This window comes from Colletotrichum lupini, chromosome 4 (genome assembly GCF_023278565.1).
Source record: "Colletotrichum lupini chromosome 4, complete sequence".
Lineage (NCBI taxonomy): Eukaryota > Fungi > Ascomycota > Sordariomycetes > Glomerellales > Glomerellaceae > Colletotrichum > Colletotrichum lupini.
This window is the reverse complement of record NC_064677.1, coordinates 1,745,334-1,769,057: the sequence shown is the minus strand read 5'-3', so window position 1 is coordinate 1,769,057 and position 23,724 is coordinate 1,745,334. Positions and strand designations below refer to the sequence as shown.

The window sequence follows — 23,724 nt, the reverse complement described above, 5'->3', positions numbered from 1 at the left end:
ATTGTTTGAACTCTGGAGTCCCTCTTCCCCCCCCACCGCCCACCGCCCATCGCCTGTGTAGTCAGGCAGTCAGACCCGGGCGGGCGGGGGTCGTAGTCAATGTTATCTGTTCACTGTTAGTGTCCAGTTACTGTTCAGTACGGATACGCCGTAAAAAGAAAGGGAAGAGCCCACCATGCCGATAACGTGCGCGCTTGTCGGCAAACTTCATATTTGGGTGAAATGAGTCTCTGGAAAGGCTGGGTACACTGACTCTGTTTTCGATTCCACGAAGATGATGTATTTAGTAAGTGATCTAAGTACGAAATACATTACCTATGGTACATTAGGTAGGCAACCTGTCTCCTTCCTTCTTTCTTTTTCTTTTCTTCTACGGATACTTCTTTCCCTGTTGTCCCCTTCCCATTCTCCCACCGGGCCCAGAGCGTGCCTTCCAGGTCCCAGGTCCCAGTTTGCGTGGTTGGAGACATGGAAAAGCGCTGGCCCCACCATGACTCGGTACGTACCGGAGCTTGAGCTCTGGAATTCAACCCGAAGATTAAGAAATTTCATTGGCAAGCCATCAACCGGTACGTACCTGTCTAGTGCCTCTAGAGCTTGTCAGAAACGGCAAGGGTGAATAAACAATAGGAAAGACCGTTGCATGTAACAGAGCACAGAGGACACAGCCCAAGGAAAGGACCTAAGGGAAGGAAGCCATCGTGACTCTCGCATCGTCCTCTTTCCCTTCCATGTAATGACGATATCGTTCTCTCTTTAACACCTAGTTAAGGTACGGCGTCCCTATCTCCATCCTCATCTATTCATCCATTCGTCCAACATCCATACTGCAATCACCAGCCATGCACCCCTGAGCCATGGGCGTTGCTCCCGGCAGCCCGACGCCCTCGCAGGCAGATGCTTGCCTCCCACCGTCGGCCTGATAGCCTTTCCACGCTCCTCTGCTCCACCACGTCGTGTTTATTGTTGCAGGAAACGGCCGCATAGGCAACGCCGTATCAGCAGCAGCGGAACTCCCTGATTACTGCAGCATATCTCGCCAGACAAAGCAGAAAACGAAGAAGCACATTTGCGGCTATTCGACTTGCGACTTGCCTGTGACAGCTCCAGCTTGCAACCACCGATGAGATCAGCATCATGTCTCAAGCCAAGCCAGAGCTCCAGACTTTCGGCCCAAGTGGTGGGCACCGATGGAGTGTCTTACATCACCTTGACCTACCTACAAAGTACCGCCAATTCCACACTGGCATCTCGGTATCCGCCAGCATCAAGTCCCGGCGTTGGCGTGGCCATCTGCGCTCACGCCTCTCATCTGTACTATGTGAGACTATGTCATGCTCAACCGTCTGTCCGTCTATGTCCTACCGCCAAAACTTGAGAAAAAGGCTGCTTGCAACCCAGGTTGACGGGCATATACAATGCCTTTGACCGGGAACATCCCACCTCTATCCAGCTGCTCTGCCAAGGGCAGCCTGTAAAGACTGAGAATAGCCGCCACGAGGCTCAAACTTTCCAACCTCTCCCGGCCCAGGCCCAGGAACATGCGGTGCGCCGTCTCCGCTGCCGCTCCCGCCGCCAACGTCAGAAGCCAACTGGGCCTGCAACCACTACGAATGCATTGTGCAGCTATTTGCCCGACACTCAGTGCTCCCGATACTATCTGCTGACAGCATTGGAAGAATGCCTCCAGATGCGAGCTGCGACGGCATAGGGCATTGGAAGCGTCCTGTCATGCCTCGCAAATTTCCAAGCTGGTGGAGCATCAAATAGCACGAGAAGAACTGCATTGACTCCAAAGAACGATAGGCGCGCGTTCCCCATGGCGAAACCGAAGCCTCATGACCTGCCAGTAGACTCCAATCACGTCAATCGATCTGCTTATCCGTTCATCACGCGGCTGCTCTCTGCAACGCACCCCAAAACCCCTCAATTGTTTGTCTTTGAGGACCAAAGTAGCCCAGGCGAATCACGCAACATCGCTTGGACTCAGCATATCTGGACTCGACCCTCTAGAATCGGAATCGACTAATCGAGCCCCCATGAGCCCGCATCTCTGGGCACCGTCACTGCCAAATGCTCGACCTTCCCGTTGAGGCAAGATAATGCTAGGGAACCCGATCCTTTGCTACAACCCCCGTCCCAAATTCGTCTGTATCGTAGCCCCCTAGGCCCATAGTCCATCTCAAACGAACGGCACTCGGCCGCCACAAAGAAATTACATATCAACGGCTTCTGACTCACCTTCACCGCCATTCGAGACCGCCCACTACAAACACTATTCTGTCAACTGGACCCTGTCACCTTCCACCACCACCAACTCGACACGGCTACAACTTAGACAAGAAGCTACCACCCGATGGCTGCAGCCCTCTGGAGGGGAACGCCAATGGGTACTGTTTCTTAGTCTCATCCTGTGCATATATGCAGCCGGCTGAAGCACACAATGGCATGGTTGCGGGGGTTGAAGGCGCTATAACACTATTTAACTCTATCGTTTTATATTACTAGAGGATTACCGCAGTATATATAGACGCTACCCTGCCCTCGAATTCCGTACTATTTAACCTTAACTTTTTTTATAAATTACTTATCTTTTCTTTTATTCTACCCTCTCTCTCGTTAAGGGATTGCTAAAATCGTAATTTTAATAGCTTATTAATAAGTTAATATTACTATTTAGAGATAAGTAACTTACGCTTATATATAAGTACTAAGAGTCTTATTATTATAAAAATAATAGTAAATATACCGGAGTATTTAAAAAAGCTTTTTTAATAAATTTTTAATACTATTTAAAGCTATAGTCCTTAAGTTATAAAAAGAAGCTAAAGTATTATATTAATACGGCCCTATTTATTTTATTAATATTAATAATAGTCTTTTTAATATAAAATATATTACTAATACTCTATAGCTACGTTATTACTTTTTATAAATCGTACTTAATATTAATAAGGATTTTAGTATTATTTCTTAGTTCGTTTTTTAGTTTTTTTATTAAAGCTATTATTATAGGATTAGTTTAGTTATTAATATTTTAATAAGTATTTTAACTTAACTTAAAGGCTCTTATAGCTTTTAAAGAGAGGTTTTTAAAGGATTTATAATTAGACTTTTTACTTATTATAAATAAAGCTATTATAATTAAAACTATAGTACTAGTTATAAACCTTAATAATAAATAATTAGTAATATAATTATCTTTCTCTTATAATAAGCTTAAAAAAAGTATCTTAATTTAAGTATTAAGTAGGTACTATACTATTTTATTAAAACTATATTCTTATACTTATAACTTAGAAAGAATTAACTTTCTTTAATAACAAGGTACTTAAAAGGCGCTATAAATTAACCATTACCGTCCCGGTAGCCTATGATTGGCCCAACCATTGTTCGATAAGAGGCGGGCCTCGCGTGTTCAACGGCTTGCAGCACGCAAGCCTGCAATGATGGCTTCGGCGTTGCGGCGGCTCCGAGCTGTGCACCCACTTACTCAACTCCGACCTGTCCTACTCCTGGCCCGGGGAACCGTTCCCTCTCTCAAGCGCAGGGTCGTCGACGAAGCCCTGTCACTTCTCTCCTCTTTTGACGTTACAGCGCAGATGCGGTCAGGAAGACGAACTACTGTCTGGGGAACTCTAAAGTACATCATATCATCCTGGATATCGACTACCAGCTAAGGTAGCTCCGGTCTACCTACCTATGGCACACCCATTGCTGGACTTCATCCACTCGGATTGCTTGCCCTCGTAGTCCTCCTATCACTTTCACAGGTCAAGAGCCGCTCTCTTTGCAAGACTGTGATGCCTCCTTGTTGACCGACAGAAAATCAGTCATTTTTGTATCTGTACATCGCACATCTTGGCGGCTTTTGTCCGTGCCCACCTGGGCGATCGACCTCTTCTTACTCGATCAGATCCTGGCCACAGGATCACATTGTCAATCAGATAATCTTTCTGTCAGGGGATCGCTCCTCCAATATATGTCCCCATCGTCTCCTGATGCCAAGAAGCGTTGTGTAAGGCAACACGTGTGCCTTCCATCCCAAGCTCTTCACTTCCGTTTTCTCGGGTCTCGCCTTCAATCTCGATCATCGTCTGAGTTCAGGAATGAGACCTGCCATTCACTGTGTGCTGCAGAACGGAGCCAGGCATGTGTATCTCAGGAGACGTCTGTATCCCTTGGGTAGGAGACTGCTCTGTAGCAGTATCAAATAAGAAATCTGGCGGAGCAATGGAATCTGAGACACATAATCTCATTTCTTGCGGGTCACGATTCCCTTGGCCGGCAAGTCAACGGTTCCCAAGACGGGTGACCGCGCGTCGGTACTCGGCAAGCCCCTTGCGATCCCATAGCTGCCGGTTTCTTGTGTTTTCCTCTTCGGAGTAGAGTAGGCTACGGATACATCACCTAGATGCCTCAAGATTTTGATTTGCGGCATCTGCCGCTAGGTAATTTGCCGTGGTTGGTGATGTTTGTTCCGGCGCGACGTACGTAAATCTCAACGTCGACACGCCAGCCATCTAATTCCCTCTGTGTGTCCGATCTTCGCATGCATATCTGGTAGAAGACAGAGCGTCAACTATAGCGGTGACATTACTTGTCCGAGCAGATCTTTCGGTGATTCCTAGATACAAATCGCCTAACCCACCACAACTTCTGTAGAGCCTTCAAGTTCAAAGCACACCTCAACCCAGCCGCCACTAAGCCGTCAAATTTTGAATCTAGCAGAGGTCATCAAAACAGACACAACACCAGGCGTAACCTAAGGGAGTCCCAGGATTCTACCGGTCGACGCCCTCAAGAACCCATCTCAAGCGTAGACGCGGTGACGCGCTACCCATACTCGAGGCTGGCCAAGAACAGTTTGGCCTGCCTCCCCCCCCCCCCCCAAACGCCGAGACACTCACAACTCCCCTAACCCATGACTTGGTACCATTCATTGGGCAACGCCTCCTGCTTCATCCGTGCCGAGAAGCGAAGCCATCGTCGACACGACTAAGCCACATTTGCCATGCTGATTAACGTCGGGGAGGCGGAGGATCACAGTATGCAGGCGCGAGGCGGGACGTAACCTGGGCCCAGACTCTGTGTACACAAACCGTCATTTTTCGAGGAGGCCAAGAGGAACTTTCGTTTTCGTAAGTGTTGTGACTGTTGTACTTTCACCCTTGTCATGCCGTTGCCCGCCCGCTGTCGTGGTCACGAACGAGAGCCCACAAGGCGAGCCTGCAGGACGATGAAGAGACGCCCGGCGAATGGCGGCTCTCGTTAATATGCTGACGTGAGTTTTTGATATGGACTCTGCAGGGGGGGGAAATATTTTGGCTAATCCAACAATGGTTTCGCCGGGGGTAGGGGGGATTTGGGAGATATCGACCTTCTTGTTGCAGAGTCCCTGTCTTCCCCGTGTGGACCGTTTGTACGTGAATCCGAGGGGCGAGGCGAGACGAGGCGAGGCTAGTCAGCGTGACACCGCGTCGTGATAGGAGAGGGGCCCGAGGAGTTTGGGGGCCAAAGAGGGAGATAAGATCCCTAGAGAGTACGAGCCTCTTTTGTTGGTCCCCTCGTCGTGCAGAGATCAAGTTGTGACTTGCTTACGCTTAAGCTCCCGCGTTGTTGCGTACGGGTAACTACACTCGAAACGCAGCAGAGGCAATCCGACCTCTCCTCGCCCCATTTGCCCGTATTAGTCGCCACAATCGTAGAACGTGGGTTTCCGCTTGAAGACATGTCCATAGCATGATTGCATGAGTCAAGCTGCAGATTCGATATAAGATCGTCCTACGCTTGATTCATCCGCAAACGATGGGGTCTCCTGTTCTAGAGGTTGCTTCCTGAAACAGCTCTACTCTTGGGCTAATGTACCAGAAATCTCGCAGTGGGCATGTCTTCGTACCTTCGGGTTGCAGTACATGTGGCGATGGCCGAACCAAAGCCTCCATGGGAAAGCAGAAGCAGACAGCAGACAGACAAGTATCACCTCAGCGTATAGACAATCATCATAAGCCCACCTCGGCCAAGAGCAAGACCGGAAGAAGATCCGGAACCCTTCTACCCATCAAAGGTACTACCAAATACGATATCCAGCCCTTCAGCATTAGTAAGACCTTGCGGGACACATCCATAAGCATAACAGTGCTACAGCCTCCATAAATTAGCCCGACGGCTAGGGCAGAGGCAGCGTTCCTCATGCAAGTGGATCCGTATAAAGCGGGCAAGTCGAAGAAGCAAGCTGGACTGGACCTCAAGGCGAGAGTCTTTGACGTCGAGTACATACTCTATGGCTATCCGGCCTGTACCAAGTAAACAAGAAATTACGCCAAGGAAAGACATGTACCTTAACCAACTTTGCGATTCGCCATCACTCACAATCATTTGAATACCTACTATCAAAGTATTCAGTTCAGCCGATTTCCACTTGGCCATATTCCGGACCAAACGCTCTTGAGCTGCGGCAGGTGACATCTTCATCTCTCTAGGATATCCGTTTCCCTAGACTCGAGATGTACAATGATAGATGAACAGCAATCGAGAGGCTGTACTTCGGCTGGTGCAAGAAAAGGACAGAGATATGCCACGATCCGATAGACTGCGCTCGACAGCTTCGTGAACCGTGATATCACAGATAAAAGTTTGGCTTTGCCCTCTTTGTGCCTTTGAACGCGGGTGTGACGGCGTGAAAAGTAAGCTTCTCTTTCGATCCCCCAGAGTTCACTACATGAGAAAGACACCTATGACCGATGCACAAGTATCTAACCAAGGCTGGGTTATTTCTTCAAGGACCACGTGTTTCACAACACCTAGGAAGACCGCCAAGAAGAGGTACTTTGGCTGTGGCTGCCGTTCGAAAACCAGTAGCAGCAAGCTAGTAATCTATAAAAGCGTGAGAGGACTGCGATGCGGGAGGCGGGAGCAGCAGCAAACGGAGGATCAAGCAGCCGCAGGGACCGCGCGAGCAGGGAAGGTGAGGTGGAAGCAGGTCTCTAATTATTCGAGGTAAGTCCCAATGTCCTACATCAAGCAAAGGCAAACTCTGGGTAATCATCATCTACTACATTGTTCATCGTCGCACACGGACGTATTCGTCGTGTCGAGTGTTAGGAGGACAGCTAGGGATACAAGGTAGCTGGGATAAAGGAAGATGGCTTTGATGAAAGAGGATGGCTAAGATATGAGACGATAACGAGTATAAAGGAAGATAGTTTATAAGTATACGACCGTAAGTTATTAATTACTCAATGCGTTCTGATGCCCTATGTTAAGTTGAGGTAAGCTACGTCCAACACTGTTACTACTGTTGTCTCAAAGGTTAAGTCAACTATTTGAACCGATCTTTACGAGGATATAAAGTCTTTTACTACTTCGTTCATCTTTACAAACATTCACAATTATCCTATCGAGTCAAACGGAGGCTAGTATCGGGGAAGATAGCTAACATGTTCTATTTAGACGAGCAATAACAACAATGTTTTGACTCAGCTATAAGGCAGAGGACGATACACATATGGAAACTTTAAGACGTTGCTTTTGCTATCCTGGATGTCTTTGGTGAAAATTGCCTCTCTGCCTATACACTCTTGAGAGATCTCAGATTCTCTTCAATAACGACTGTAAAAGGATGCTGGATAGGAACTCACTCGCTGAAGCTGGAATAAAGGAACACTGCTCTTATACCAAGTACGACGATCAACGGAAGCATTTGGCCTAGTCATTAGTAGAGGATCAGGGTCCGTCAAGCTGACGTCCCTTTCAGTACGGAAACGTCGGTCTCTAATCGGGCCACCGCGACCAAAAACCATGCCTTACTGTATATCTTTTGAATAGGGCCCCTGTGGTGCAAGTACATGATACACATGATATAGAGGACATCACCGGTCACGGCATCCAGATGCAGACACATGGAGGTAAATTTAGGGGTGCGTGGAATGGATTTGTTCGCATACATGGTCTTAGATACAATACTCTACAGCGCGTAGTCTCGGTAGACGGGCGCGGACGGGATACTTGGACTCACGACATGTTCTGTCGCAATCTGCGGTAACCTTGTCGTCCTGCCGTTCTTCATCGAGATGCTCCGCGAGAGCGGTACGCCCGGTTCCTCATGCTACCTTGAACCCATCACCGTGTAAACCCATTGCTTTTGTTCTCCAATAGTTGAAGACATCATCATGACTTTTTTATAATAATGTATGCCGTGTTATTACACAGGAAGCCACCATTCGTATAATGGCCGCTGGAAGCCTCGCGTAAACAAAGGAAGAAGCTTCGATATATATGAAAAGGGGATATGTCGGTCGCGTTGACTGGCAATATTTATCCCATAATCATGCCCTTCATGCCAGACAGGTCACCCTCCTTGGCAGCAATCTCGAAGTAGCCGTAGATGATGCTAAGTGCTCGTTAGAAATGGTTCTTGTAAACTTTGAACAGAGACAGAAACTTACGTGACAGCCAGGAGAGTACCAGTGCCGGAGCCGAGGGCGCCCATGAGGTCGCTGGCAACGGAGAGAGCACCGATGCAAGCACCGCCAAAGGCAGCGGCAGTGGGAATGATGCGCTTGAGCTCCTTGTACATGCTCTGGTCGCGGTGACCGGCCATGACGAGACCCTGGTCCTTGAGCTGCTTGGCGACATCGCGGGGGCTGGAGCCGGAAACCTCAATCCAGGTCTTGGAGAAGATGGCGCAGGCACCCAGCATGTAGACGATGTAGACAGCGGTGTGGATAGGGTCGAGGAGGGCGTCCTTGAAGTTCAAGGGGGGAGACATGTAGTAAGCCAGACCGGAGATGGCAGAGAGCTGGGCAGAGCCGTCCTTGGCCTCCCAGACACCGAAAAGACGGACGAGGAGGTTGTCAGAGAAGCGGGAGTACAGCATCTGGCTGATGAGGAAGATGTTGGAGGACAGAGCGGACTGCAGCATGATGGGCATGTTGGAGGTGTAGAAGAGGCGGACGGGGTAAGAACCGCGGGCACCACGCTGGCGGGAGGACTTGACGGGGATCTCGACGCGGAAGCCCTGGAGGTAGATGACAGCGGCGAAGACGAGGATGGTGGCCAGAAGGTTCATGATGTTGGGGAGGTTCTGGCGGTAGAAGGCCTCCTGGAGAGCGCGCTGCTTGTTGGGCCAGGTGAGGAGAAGGTGGAAAAGGGCGATGACGGCACCCTCGAACTCGGGGCCACGACCAGTGTTAATGGTGGTGGGGGAGAAGGCCTTCCACATGATGGACTCGCAGATGTTGGTGGCGATGAAGAGAGAGATACCAGAGCCGAGGCCGTATCCCTTCTGGAGGAGCTCGTCGAGGAGAATGACGATCATGCCGGCAACGAAGAGCTGGAGGACGAGGAGGAAGACGATACCGGCGCCAAGGTCGGAAGGTCGGCCGTAGAGACCGGTGAAGACGTAGACAGTGGCGGTACCGGCGGAGAGAATGAAGGCAAAGAGCTTCTGGGCAGTCTGGTACAGCTCGCGGTCGCTCTTGAGGTCGAGGTTGACGTCGATCATGTGGGTACCAGCGAGGAGCTGGAAGACCATGCCGGAGGAGATGATGGGGGTGATACCCAGCTCCATCAGGGTTCCGCGGTTACTCGCCATAACCATACGCAGCCAGTATAGGGGATCCGAGTTGTCGGAAGAGACAATGCCGTAAAGGGGCATCTGGCTCATGACCAAGAAGATGAGGAGGGTGAGGGCCGTCCACATCAGCTTCTGGTTGAAGGGAACCTTGGTCTCCGGCTGCTGAACCTCAGGGAGGAACGGCACGAACGGCTTGACCAGGTCGAGGAACCGTACTGTGATGGGAAAGCGCGTTGGTTAGCCATTGAGTTGTCCTAGTATGATGTGGGTGCTCGTTGGCCATTGCGGAGGCATCTTTGGCGACGAATATCGCGCGCGTGTCCTTTTTGGAGCTATGCGCCCCAAAGCACGCGATTCGCGGAGGTTGACGAGGTTGGGTGGATGAACTTACGGGAACTCATGATGGGCTGTTACACTGGGCAGAAATCAATAAACAAAAGGATTAATTCATCCAGATGAAGAAGGGGAAAGAAGAGAGAGAGAGAGATGGAGAGCGACAATGGCTCCAGAGGTTGTGGCGAGGGGAGTGAGGAGGAGTGGTGACGGGGAGATGGAGAGAGGAGGTTATTAAGGAGAGAGGGAGCAAGAGGAGCGGGAGGGAAGCCCAAAAAAGAGGGTCGTCTGCGATCTGGCTTCAAAAACGCCAAATTGTCGATGTGTCCAAAATTTTGGTGGAGCTTTGTCAGAACACGTGATGCGTCCAATCACTCAGGTGCCTCTCAAGTGACTTTACCTCAGTACGTAGAGTACCTTAATACCTCCTAAAATGACCTAGGAATTGGGGAATTCAGGGGAGAGCTTTAAGCTGTGCTCCTCCACATTTTCGGCTCGAGCTTCCAGCCAGGGGTCTTCAGGGATCCCAGCGCCCACCCAATCCAGTGCCTGCCCGCTAAACTTTTTTTCTTCTGGCGCGTTCCGACGCATTCTGATGCCACCTGCCTCCCAATCTCCTCCAGATTTCCGAGTACCTAACTGTCACCATTCAGAGTCATCGCAGAGTCACCAAAGACTCACCACCACCGGACACGAAGCAGCATCTGCAGTCGCGATGCTGTAAACCTCCCTCGTGTCCTTTCTCGGTGGTTCTCTGGGTATGATCTTTCGGTCTGTGATAGGCCGAAGGTTCATACACAATGTTGTTGGCAACATGACAGCCCGAAATGCGCCCGCGGAACCCTTGGTGGTTATCTTGGGATCGACCGGGACTGGAAAATCAGAGGTGAGTTGAGGAAGCAGTCGTCTCATTACCATACGTATTGGCTGACAGTATTTGTGCGGCGCAGCTCGCAGTCGAACTTGCGACTCGCTACAATGGCGAAATCATCAACGCAGACGCCATGCAAATGTACAAAGGCCTGCCCATCATCACGAACAAGATCACCACCCAAGAGCGCCGCGGTGTTCCTCACCACTTACTCGATCACATTGGCCTCGACCAACCCACTTGGATAGTCGAAGACTTCAAGCGCGAAGCGAACAAGGTCATCCGCGAGATACGCAGCCGGGGCAACTTGCCCATCGTCGTCGGCGGAACCCACTACTACACGAATGCGCTGCTCTTTGAAGACACGCTCATCGGCCCTGAAGATGACAGAGCCAAAGACAGCGCTGCAGACGTCAAGGACGAAGACGCATCTTCGTTTCCGATTCTCAACGAACCAACCGAGGTCATACTCGCCAAGTTGCGCGAAGTCGATCCCGTCATGGCAGACCGGTGGCATCCCAACGACAGGCGCAAGATCTCACGCTCGCTGCACATATACCTCCAACACGGCCGCCCAGCGTCGGAGATCTATGCAGAACAGCGCCAGCGCAAGGCGGCCGATAACACGTCCCAAGGTGGCAATAGTGCAAGCCCTTGGCAGACACTGCTCTTCTGGGTGTATTCCGAACCTGAAGTGCTTAAGGAGCGCCTCGATAAACGCGTGGATAAGATGCTCACCGTCGGTCTCAACGACGAGACACAGTCCATGTATGAATACGTCCAGGCCAAGGAGGCCGCTGGCCAAGAGGTGGACTACACCCGCGGTATCTGGCAGTCGATCGGCTTCAAGGAGTTTTCGCCTTACCTCAAGGCCCTGAACACCAGCGATCCTGCCACCGATTCAGAGACCTTGGACGCTCTCAGAGCCGCGGGGCTTGAGGAGATGAAGACATCAACCCGACAATACGCAAAGTATCAAACGCGCTGGATCCGTACCAAGATTGTGCCCCTGCTCCAGGAGCAACCGGGTGCGCTGAATCACCTCTTCGTCATGAATAGCACCGACGTGTCGCAATGGTCGTCCAACGTCGCCGAACCGGCCGTCGATATCGCAAAGCGTTTCCTCGAGAGCGAGGCCATGCCCGCGCCTGCGGACCTGTCGGAGACGGCGCGGGAGGTCCTCAGGGAAGCGACAGCGCAAACGGAGCGCACGCTGTGTCGGCGGACGTGTGAGGTCTGCAAGACGACGTGCGTCACGGAGCAGGACTGGACAAAGCACGTCAAGAGCCGGCGGCACAATGTGCTGATGAAGAAGACGAAGAGGAGGGCGCTGGTTGCTACCGAGAGGCCCTTGGCCGTCGTGCCTGCCGAGGCTGAAGGAGAGAAGGATGGCAGCGCAGAGGATCGTGGGTCGAGTCCAGAGGTTGATGGGCTGGGCATGTTTGATGCGCCGTCGTGAGATGGTCAACCTCGTCAGATCAATGAGAGAGAAAACAAAAGACTCGTACTTGAGAACTCTGCTCATGTCTCTTCATCCCTTGCCCGTTCGTCTGACCATGTTCGTCGTCTGCTCTACCCAAAGCCATGCGACTTGTGAGGCTCGGCTCGTTCTGGGTCCGAATGCGACATGCCTAGATCGTTTCCTCCCCCCTTTCCATCCCTTCCATCTTACCGTCCCTCCCACCCTCAGGTGATCGCCACCCACCTCTTGGGGTTGCAACGAGCCAAGCAAGATCCAATGTCACAAAGCTTGTTTTTCTGGTCCTTTGAAAATCCCCAAGACGCTGACCCGCGTACTCCGTATTTGCTGCCACTATTTAAACACCTTGTGAGAGGATTGTACGAAAGATACGCGGGATTGGGGATGTGATTGCAATCGTATTCGCTTCCACCCCACGCCATTTTTGATTTCTTAAACTTTGCAGTGTATGGATAAGCATAAAACCTACCTTAATTTGTGACCAAGCTTCCTCTTCGCTCGTTGCCAGTTGGATCACCTCTCGCTCTATCCCGGCCTGGTCGTATTCCTCGCTTTCGCTTTCCCTGGCCTTCTAGAAAGCGAGCTAAACGAGTTCCGAGGAGGAAAGCCAAAACGATTAAACTCCACCTTCTCGAGGGACGATTGGGGAACCTGGACTGATGCCCAAACACCAGATCAGCGAGACCCGGATCAGCAGGAGGACGGTGATGCTTCCTCGGCCCATGTAAGAATTGGAGCGTTCGAAATCCGAATCCCGTTGGACAGGATGGAAATATTATTTTCACAGGCTGGTTTGGTTTCTTGGTTCCTGTGACGTTGTGGTTGTACGACCTGTGCTTGTCTCTCGATCGGGTTCTTGATGCAGCAGCAGCTAAGCTTATCTGGCAGTCACAGCTTCGTTGTCGGCTCATTCCCGGATGAGACTCGACGCTGATGCGGAGGTTTTCTGGTCTTTCGTATACGATTGGCCCAAACACGAGTTCGGTAGGCCAATTTTTGCACTGCAATTTCGACACCTCCAAAGAGGTCGAGGGGATTGGAGACGCTTCGACACAGGCTTTCTGATTTTATTAGCGGCGCGTGAGCACTGCATTCTTAACCCGTACCGAGAGGCTCTTGAATGCGATGTCCGGGGAAGAGAAAATAAGCAACAGAAATTCACTGCGTTTTTAGCTGCTCCTAGGAGAGTCACGGGTTGGGTAGACGTATGATGTTCCTCAGAAAATGCCACTTGCAGCCATTCAATCAAGTCATCTGTAGGATACTTTGAACTCCCCAGTGTATTGCGTACTCTTCTTTTAGAAACCAAATCTACAAACAAGCCTCATCCGTTGTATCCCAATAGCTGTACTCAAAACAGTGTTGTAAATGGCAGATCATCTCGATCTTTCTTCTCCCCCGCTCTCGTCATCTCATCCAGGCCTCCCCTTTACTTCTCAATCTCAGCCTTAACCCAAGCCTCCAACCCACCATTGGCAATAACCTCCTGCACATTAGGCGGCAGCTCGCCAACCTTAACGCTCCAGCTCTCGCCGCTGCCCTCGGTGACGATAACCTTGGACCGCCTCAGGTCCCAGCAGAGCTTCCAGCCCGTCCGGCGCGTAAGCACCTTGTCCTCGCCCTCGTTCTTGAACGTCTCGCGCAGGCGCTGCACGAGCTTGGGCACCTCGACGCCCATGAGGGCGTTGTTGATGCTGTTCCTGCTGAAAATGTTGCCGAAACTGCCGGACACGACGAGCGGGATCTTCTTGGCCAGGATGGCCGTCGCCGCCTGTTCGCGGGAGCTGCCGGTGCCAAAGTTGAAGCCGGACACGAGGATGTCGCCGGCCTTGGCGATGTCGCGGAAGGAGGTGTCGTAGTTCTCCATGCAGACTTCGGCCATCTTCTCGACGGAGACGTTGTCTTGGTAGGTGTACTTGCCTATTGTTTTTGTTAGAGGATCGTGTAGTTGAGGGTGTGAGTTCTCTCCGATCTACGTACCAGGGTAGATTCCATCCGTGTTCATGTTATCTTGGTCGCAGAAGATGATCTCGCCTTCCACCTTTTCGGGGAATCCGGGGAGGACCTCCGTGAGGCTGTCTTCCTCGCTCTCCGCGGCGGCAGCTGGTTCCTCAGAAGCAGGGGCGGCAGCACCGGCGACGCCCTTCTCAGACTCGGCAATCATGCTGTCGGCTTGCGCGATGAGCTGGTCGAGGGCGTCGTCGATGCTCATGGCAATGTCGGCGGTGATATCACCTACACCCTCGCCGATGATGACCTTGTCCACGCCCTGGGGCTGCTGGTACCAGCCGGGGCCGGCGATCTTGCCGTTCAACGCACTCGCGGCGACGACCTCGGGGCTGGCCAGGTAAGCCTTGGCCTCGGTGGAGCCCATGCGGCCCTTGAAGTTACGGTTACTTGCTGAGATTCCGTTCTCGCCCCTGCGTGTCTGTTAGCCATCGTTCTCCAGGAAATCACAGAAAAGATAGTACAAACGGTTCCAGAAGACCGGTTCCCTACGAAAGAAGATGTATTAGCATATTGATCACTCCTGGTTGAAGAGACAATCAACTTACGAGACCGATGCATGGGCCACATCCTGAAGGTAATACGGAGCAGCCTGCGTCGATAAGTGTCTGCCAGTCGCCAGCCTCCTCAGCAGCCGCCTGCTCAACAGTGGAAGCTGCGGCAAGGTAAAAAGAAACACCCGGCGCGATCTTGGCGGGTTGTCCGTCCTTGGCAGCCTCACGGAAGACGCGCGCCGCAGCGGCGATGTCTGATGCACGTGAGTTTGTGCAGGAGACGAGGTAAGCCTTGTCGATCTTGATGTTCTGCGCCTCCAGGTCCTTCAGGGGCGTCGCGACCTTGACGGAGTTGGGGCCGGCGACAAAGGGGGACAGGGTCTCGAGGTTCAAGTAGAGGGACTTGGCGTATGTTGCACCGGCGTCGGCCGTGAGGGGGTTCTCGAGAAGCTCGTCGATGCGCTCGTGGGTCCACCGGCCCTTGACGGCGGCATCTGTGTTGAGCATCGCCGCGGTGGTGGCCTTGGCGCGGAGCCATCTTTCCAGTGTCTGATCGATGGGGAACAGCGCGGACAAGGCGCCCCATTCTGTGCTCATGTTTGCGACTGTTATGCGCTCGTCGACGGGGATGCTTCGCATGGTCTCCTCGGAGCCGGTGAACTCAAGGGCGTGGTTCAGGACGTCGTCCTTGTTGAACAGGCCGCAGAGCGCGACGATGATGTCCTTTCCGGTGACACCGGGGGGCTTGACTCCGGTCAAGGTGATCTGAGCAACCAAGATTAGTGACGAACCCCTGAGCAACGGCTGATGATAGACCGTACTTTGGCAATAGGGGGAACTTGGTACCATGTGCGGCCAGTGGCCCAAATGGCGGCGGCATCTGTTCGGACGACCGCGGTACCAAGGCATCCGATACCACCGTAGTGGTTGGAGTGACTGTCTGACGCGACAGCCAAGGTACCGGGCCAAGCGTAGCCCTCTTCCACCATGATCTGGTGACCGATTCCACGTCCGGCCGGGTAGAATACCACGCCGTGCTGCTTGCCGAGATCCTCAATCTTTTTGTATTTCTTCAGGTTGGCCTCGCTCTTGTTTTGGACATCGTGATCGAGAGTCCAGACGAGTTGTGAGGGGTTGTGAATTTTGGTCGCTCCGATGGAGACAAACTTATTGCTGATGGGCGCCGTGTTGTCATGGGACATGCACTTCCCTTACCAATTGTAAGCCTGATGCGCTCGTGGTCTTCTTATGCGTATGCATATAGGAGGAGGAGGAGGGGTATTCACCAGGAGAGAGGGTGACGTAGTCGCCTGCGCGGACCTTCTTGCCGGGCGCGAGGCCTAGCGAGTGCCGCTGGACAATCTTCTCCGTCAACGTCTGGGGGTTTTCGACTTTGGGGGCGGATGTGTAGAGGAAGTCGGTCGCAGTCGCGGCGTTTTCGAGTTGTGAGTGAAAGGCATACTGGCGGGGACGGGTCGTCGTCGTGTAGAAGCTGGGCCGGATCGATCGCGAGGGAAGCTGGCGCTGCAGGAGACTGCGACGGCAGCTCCTTGCGGCGTGGAGCGCCACTGTTCTTCTCTGTTGTAAAACACGAGGGGTTAGCACAGCCTCGTAGTGAAGGAGCAGTGATATGAGATGGCACACGTACAATGGGCAACATTACGACTTCAATTGGGTAGGCCAATGGCCAAAAGTTGAACAATTTGATCTCCGGCAATTCGCGACGTCGTCAATGTCGTGACTGTTCGGCAACCGGATCCAAAAATTTGGAGTCTGTGGGGAAATGACCGATGCCGGGGTGGGGCTCCCGCTGCCGTTCTGTGAAATTACCTTTGGACGCGGTCTGATTGGTCGGCTTCGGCACCTTTTCGGCATCCCTTATCGATTTCTCTATCCTCATCAGTATCTTATCGATAAGAAGAACCGGGATTGCACAAGGAACCTTGAGATGTGGAGGTGATCCGAAAAGCGAGAAATACGACGAGCTCCGGTAACGAATACGACGCCGCATCCGCCGGCTGTACCCGGATCACGGAGATAAATGCCGGCTCATGATATATAATTCCGCCGCGAGCTGCGGGGCATTCACAAGAGTCAATTGAAACTCCGCAAATCTCTCCAGTGTCTACTGGGTCTCCAGACTGTCTGCGGATACGATTGCTGGTTCAGACACTACAGGTGCGCTTTCGACGGGCGAGCAGGTCTGAACGATCCCAACGCCGATACTGTTCTACATCTAGCGGAAGAAAAGCAGGAGGAGGCTAGCAAAACAGAATTCCAACTGATAACCCCAGTCTCTTGTCAAAGACGCTGGCAGTGCTGATACGCATGCTTATGGCAGAGAGTTCTCAATGTCTTGATCACCAACATGTCACCCAGTTGATGGCTAAACTGTACGCAGTATGTAAGTAGGGATCTGGCTTGCTGTCTCTATTGTGGAAGACAGCACGTGCCAATGGTCACTTGATCAAGTTCGGAGTGATTAGATGCCTCAAGGTTTGTGCAAGTTGCATAATTCTCGTCACGAGCTGCTACTTGTGCACAATTCTATGAGCCGCATGCAATGGAACGACGGGATTTCCTTGTGCACAATCTGCAGCCGCCGTAAAACTCACGGATTCGGCGAGTAAAAAGCCCCCTCCCTTCGCACTTCGGGCATCTTGGATCTCGGCTTGCGTTCGATTTGTTCAAGGTCGGGCCTGCATCCCTCCGATAGCTGCCCACCATCATCTCTCAAGTAAGGCACCCTGTGTCTATTACACGTGTCAACTGACAGCCCGTGAGATGGATGAATTCTTACCTACCTTTACCACCTTTACGTAGTATGGGTTCCTTGGTCCTTGGATGCCACCTTGCTTACGGAGTACGGCAGTGCGCCCATACAAACTGGTCCGGCTCCGTGCCTTGACGCAATGCCGCCAGGGCATCGCCCGCTGCTAAATATGAGGCCATGGACACAAGAACCAACGGTTGCTTGGCTCTCCGGATAGGCACTTGCCTCATATGTGCACGGGGAAAGAGAGCCAATAGATGATGGATGCGATGCGTTGTCCGCTATTTTAGACGCATGCCCAAAGGGAGGGTCTTTATTCCTCACCCTAAGGATGCTGGCATCTCTCTCACTTGTAGGAGACTGCGAGTAGTTAGCTACCGTCAGGTATGGCTCATTGTGGCTCATGCTCCTTCATGGCAAGGATCTCGGACCTCTTGTTTCCATCTGGGCTCACTTTCCAGTCCACCCCCTCCATCCAATGCTCGTCCGTCATTTCCCCTCCGCAACCCACCAAGAACCTCCGCAGAAAGGGCTCCTTGACGTGGGTTGAATCTGTCAGGAACTCTGTGACCCCGGCCCCCTGTCTTCATCGCTATTCGTGTCTATCCGTCCGTATAGTAAATGTCTCTTACCAGTTCCTTGGACCTTGGATCTCCCAATTCAAGTTGATCTCTTCCAATTGTTCCCGAACTCCTTACGGCATCACCATTTCCGTCCCACGTCACTCTGTTCCAGCCCTCCTCATCCTTACTGCCCTACACCGGCATCCGCACGCATCGCCTCTACAGTACAGTTCACACACTACTCCGTATCTGACTTGACCTTGCAGGTGGTCGCCGTTGAGAACCCTGGAGCTGATCTTCCTTGATCCTCGAACTCCCGATCGCTACCCCATCGGCACACCCGCTGATTTTGCTGTGTAACCAGAAGCCCAGAGCTTCCGGGCCTCGGTGGACCAGTTCACACAGCTTTCACACAGGTTGCCCTGGCTGTCTCAGGGTTCTCTTACCTTCCATCGGCCGCTTTGGACCTACCGCCGCTACTACCTTACCAGAGACGCATAGGTCGAGTAGGCAGTAGACGGACCGCACATGCACAAAGTCCACCTAGGCATCTGGCCTACATCTGTAGTGGGAGGGTATTGGCGTCATTCCTCCGCCGTTTCGTCCGTTCCCTCCGACGACCTGAACATCCACCACCCCTCCTGTCGTGTTTGACTTGCCCTTGTCTTTTCTCTTCCCCTCCATTCTGCCTAAGCTTTTGCTGTCTGTCAAGTCCCTTTCCCAAAGGTGTTGGTTCTCCAGTTGTTCGAAACTGCAACAACGTCGTCCCTGTCAGAATTACGACGGAACTCTCTTCTCGTTTAGACAACATTGAACAAACTCGAAAAGCGCAAATTCTTCTTCCTGAGCAACCACTATAGTCGAGATCCAAGAGCCAGACAGGCGGATAAAGGCCGGTGAGACGCTGCCGACACGTACGAGTGGTCACTTCTCCATCTTGGCTGGGTTGCGCTGCATCGGGTTTCCTGGAATCCCGACGAGTCAGGCCGAGTGACTGTGAGACCCGCGCCCGTTTCCGCTGCTGGACCACCCTACCTTTCTACCCTCACCAAACGGATTCATACCATACTACTACAGAAGTCCTTGACGTCCAATTTCGTACTTCTTTCTCTTGGCCCGCTGTCGCCGACGCCGTCCTGCGACTACGCCTCGTTGCCTTACATTACAAGACCAGACTACATACTCCGTACCGGCAGGGCTGCCAGCACACATACTCTCTGTGCCACACACTCTCACTCTCACTCTCACCTCACACACCTCTCTCAACAGTCTCTTAAGCCCTTGTCGTTCCTCTCTTCGCATTCCGCCGCCGCGTCCCGCACCGCCGCCGCCCTCACCCCCCAAACTCCACGCCCAGTTCACACTTCACACGCTCACATCTGACGTCCAGCCCTGCCACATCCATCCCACCAAAAGTCGCAACTCATATCCCGCCAGGAACGAGTAGGGTGAGCAAAAAGCGAAGCCAGGGGTTAAAGGAGCCAATATCCATATCTACCGCCAGGCATCCTCCTCTCCCGCAACACCGCTGCACACGCGTCTTTTCAAACAAGGCGCCCTGGTTTCCAACCCAACGTACCTTGTCTTGTCTCGACCCTGGGCCAGGCCTCCCGTCCGCTCGTCCCGGACCAGCCCACGATCAACCCTCCCCACGTACGGGTTTGGCTTGAAAGACTCGCAGACACCCTCCCCTCCCTCTCCCACCTTTCTTTCGCCGCACCGCACACCCGGGGAAGCATAACGATTCAAAGTCGTTGTCTCTAGCGCCCATCTCTGCCCTGGTTGGTCATCGACAACGCCTGGAACCACCCAAGCGACTCAAGTAAACCCGGGATTCCACTTTCTGCCAATTTCTAAGCCAAAAACTTTACCTTTGGCACTGCGGCAGATCACAGCACGCGCCCGCCTTGTGTGAACCTCGCCAAAGAGGGGTGGGCTTCCTTCATCCCACTTTGGGGTCGCGTCTAGATCCGTTTGCATTTATTACCCCTCGGGTCTCAGCTCGTCGCCACATCTTTATTTTCTCATCTCTCTACTACTACGGATACACTAGAACGGATACCCCTTGCAACTTTCTCACCGACGGACTCCGCCCACTAGGGAATCATCCATAAGGGCCTCGCGCCCACGCGTGTTAAAGACTTGGTTGGGTCTTGTTGCCCCCCGTTCATGGACGACGCCGTCCTGTTTCACACTCTTCCCGTGGCAACCACTGCATAACCACGAGGCTCTTCAGCCTCAGCCTTACCAATGAGTACCAACTCCAGTCAACACAAGAGCCAGAGGGTTCTAGCCTGTGTTCTCTGCCAACATCGCAAGATCAAATGCGACCGCAACACCCCCTGCTCTAACTGTATAAAGGTGCGCTGCCTTCGTTTGTCCAGATACAGAATCCCGAATACGTTCTGACTCGTATTAGGCCAACGTCACATGTACACCTTCAACACCAGCTCCCGCACGCAAGCGCAGGAGGCCGAACCAGGACTTACAAGAAAGACTCGCTAGATGCGAGGCTCTACTAAAACAGTATGCCACGACAGGTAGCGATACGACGCCTCCGGGGACGGGGGCGACTCTTTCGCCCACCACATTTGCTACGCCTTCTTCGGCTGGGCCATCGCCGAGTATGCCACAGCTGCCACTGCCCTCGGGGTCCGCTTCCGTATCCGAGGACACTTCTCCACCCACGACATCCTGGAAGCCGGCGGGCAAAGTCGTAGTTGAAGACGGCAGCGTCCGCTTCATGGACAGTTATGTGTGGGCAACAGTGCATGACCAGGTGCGTAACCGCGAAGCTCGTAGTCCGATGCGCCTCCCTTTTACGCATCGCGCGCTCCCTGCCTGTGCCGGCTAGGTCTGACCTCTTCGTAGTTGACCGCAATGCGACAAATCATCGAAGCCGAGGAAGAGGAACAGAGTGTTCTAGGATCCGACGCCGTAACCCCCGACGACAACGTAGATCTACTTATAAACGACATCGCCGCGATCGACTTGGAGGACGTTACTCCATCCCCCGTTCAGATATTCAGACTTTGGCAGGTGTTTTTGGAAAGGGTCAACCCAATCACCAAACTCATTCACGTACCCAGTCTGCAACCCTTGGTCGTGGAAGCGGCCGCGAACCACTCCAATGTCGCGAACAATGCCCAGGCTCTGCTATTTGCCATCTACCTCGTCGCATCTCTTACCATGACTGAGTCAGAAGCCAGACAGATGCTGGATATGTCAAAAGAGGAGGCGCTCAAGAAGTTCACTGCTGGCGTCAAGGCGGCATTGACCAAGGTCAATTTCCTTAAGAACCATGATTTGATGACGCTGCAAGCTTTGATACTCTACCTGGTCCGTCGCGATCTTTTCCGCCATAATAGTCAATTCGTCTTACTAACAGCAAACAGGTATCTCTTCAGGGGCGATATAACCGTCATGCGGCCTGGGTGCTCAGTGGTGTGTTGATTCGTATTGCGCAAAAGATGGGACTTCACAGGGACGGAGAGCTGCTCAACCTCACTCCATACGAGACCGAAATGCGACGACGACTTTGGTGGCAGATCATTATGTTGGACACGAAATATGCCATGGTATCGGGATTCTGCGACACGCTACTGCCATGGAACTGGGACACGAATACGCCGCAGAACGTAAACGATGCCGATCTCTTCCCCGGATCGACCGAGCCCGTTCAACCTCGTGAAGGCCCGACAGAGATGGCCTTCTGCCTGCTCTTGTACGAAGTTGGTCGATTCATCGTCGAAAACCGCATCCCCGATTTCGAGGCCGTCGTTCTCGGCGCCATGGAAAATGACAGCCAGGATTCTCAAATAGCGACCCAGACTTCGCTTGCCAAGTACCGGGCACTGGTTGACAACCTCGATGCGAAGCTCGTAGCCCTCGAAAAGCGATACTGTGATCCCCTGGCTGGCAACATCCACATCGTAGCGACCAAGATCCGATCCATGGTTACTGACAAGATGCGGGCGATGATGATCCCCATGCGCGAACTGCCTGAATTCGGCACCGAGATCTTCAACGCTCAGGACAACATGTTCCGGATATCACTCATGCACCACGAGCACAACGTCGAGCTGTACGACTTTATGGAGAACACCGGCTTTGTGTGGTTCTTCAAGCTCCACTTCCAAATCGACGTCTTCATCGTCATGGCTGGACAACTATACAAGAGACCGACAGGCAAATTGGCTGACCGCGCGTGGAAGGTGGTTGACAGGATATATCAGTACCACGAGGAGCTGTGGGACATGTCCAAGAAGGAGAATACCCAGCTGGGTGTGTACATGCTCAAGGCCTGGAGGGCACGCGAGCGCGCGCTGGTCCAACTTGGCCTGCCCTACGACACACCGGTTGCCATCCCACGACTGCAGGATACCGTGCCGCAGACGAGCTCAGAAGCGTCGTCTTGCGGGCCTTCGCCGGCACAGACGATGAAGATGGAGATCCCTCCGCGGAACGATCAACCCATGGACCAATTCCTCGGCAATTTCCTCGACACTACAAACTTTTACGATTTGGACATGTGGGCGGATTTGGGTGTCCCCAACGGTAACATGAACCAGCAGTCTTCGTCAAACATGTTTGGACAATTTGGGAATTTTGGCGTGCCACCAACGAATAGAGGATGGTGAACATGTGGCAGGCATCATTTGGGATTTCTCACGTCGTGCTAGCTCCGGTGCCTGGGTAGAAAATGGGAAAGAAAGGGAGTGAGTTGGGACCCGGGGCATCTGCAAATCAATCTCTCGTTGAAGTAGAAAGGAGACCAGGGGTCATTCACTCGGAGGGCATTCTTTGGATTTGGATTTGTCTTTTGGTGTTTAGGATTTTACAAAGAGACAACTCTCCCACCTCTGTAACGATAGTACCATGAGATGACGAAGCTACCTAATGGTAAATAGACGGGAGTCTATGGAAAGACCAAGCGTACACCCCCTTCCCCTGGCAGAAGCCGTTTTGACATGATGATTTACTATCAGCCTCCTGTCGAGCTGAATGGGGCTTGTCGGCTTTGGGACCTTGTGGCTCCCTCCTCACCGGAAAAGGGGCAAGATTGGCAGTGGTGGTCTTCATCGGCGAACTTGCGGAGACTTCTCCCGAGATGACACAGTTTCCAGTGTTGACGGGTCTATCCGTACATCATACAACGTCACTTGAGTCTTGTTGGTGCCTGTCTGCCTTGCCTGTCTGCCACTCAGGATACGAGACTTGCATATGCATTCACCTATGGGCTGACGACGCGGGCAGGCAGATGGAACGACTTGTCAGTCTATCGACTCCCCGGTCGCAACCCCCCGGCGAATGATCTTCCAAGTCCCCCCGGCCCAGTTGCGATTTGCGAGACGATTCTACTATAGGCCAGGGTGTACATGATCACCGTTCATGGGAAGACAGAGGCATTGATCCGTAAACTGCCACTGGACATACTGATTCTGCCGTATGCCCGTCTTACCTAACCAACACCTTCCTTCCAAGAAACAAAACTGCAATGTTGCCCGGATGGGGAAGAGAGAGTTACCCGCAAATGGACATATACCAATGACGGCCACGTCCGTATGACCTCAACGACGGGCTTCTGGTTCCCGAGTTTACACGAATCTTTGGTGAACCAACTGCC

General features: G+C 52.6%; 4 protein-coding genes across 4 annotated transcripts; 2 read left to right on the top strand and 2 right to left on the bottom strand.

Moving 5' to 3' along the window:
- Window positions 1-8,316: 8,316 nt before the first annotated feature.
- CLUP02_07657 (protein transporter SEC61 subunit alpha) lies at window positions 8,317-9,978 on the bottom strand (the record flags this gene model as incomplete). Its single annotated transcript, XM_049286651.1, has 3 exons — window positions 8,317-8,392; window positions 8,448-9,792; window positions 9,969-9,978. 3 exons carry the CDS (start codon window positions 9,976-9,978, stop codon window positions 8,317-8,319), a joined length of 1,431 nt encoding a protein of 476 aa, XP_049143794.1.
- A 98-nt stretch (window positions 9,979-10,076) lies between these two features.
- CLUP02_07656 (uncharacterized protein) lies at window positions 10,077-12,240 on the top strand (the record flags this gene model as incomplete). Its single annotated transcript, XM_049286650.1, has 4 exons — window positions 10,077-10,103; window positions 10,534-10,643; window positions 10,732-10,796; window positions 10,868-12,240. 4 exons carry the CDS (start codon window positions 10,077-10,079, stop codon window positions 12,238-12,240), a joined length of 1,575 nt encoding a protein of 524 aa, XP_049143793.1.
- A 1,450-nt stretch (window positions 12,241-13,690) lies between these two features.
- On the bottom strand, window positions 13,691-16,422 carry CLUP02_07655 (homoaconitase; the record flags this gene model as incomplete). Its single annotated transcript, XM_049286649.1, has 7 exons — window positions 13,691-14,181; window positions 14,242-14,681; window positions 14,737-14,756; window positions 14,817-15,527; window positions 15,584-15,972; window positions 16,049-16,340; window positions 16,411-16,422. 7 exons carry the CDS (start codon window positions 16,420-16,422, stop codon window positions 13,691-13,693), a joined length of 2,355 nt encoding a protein of 784 aa, XP_049143792.1.
- Window positions 16,423-20,348: 3,926 nt separating this feature from the next.
- On the top strand, window positions 20,349-22,738 carry CLUP02_07654 (fungal specific transcription factor domain-containing protein; the record flags this gene model as incomplete). Its single annotated transcript, XM_049286648.1, has 4 exons — window positions 20,349-20,459; window positions 20,518-20,877; window positions 20,970-21,437; window positions 21,506-22,738. 4 exons carry the CDS (start codon window positions 20,349-20,351, stop codon window positions 22,736-22,738), a joined length of 2,172 nt encoding a protein of 723 aa, XP_049143791.1.
- Between the last annotated feature and the right edge of the window lie 986 nt (window positions 22,739-23,724).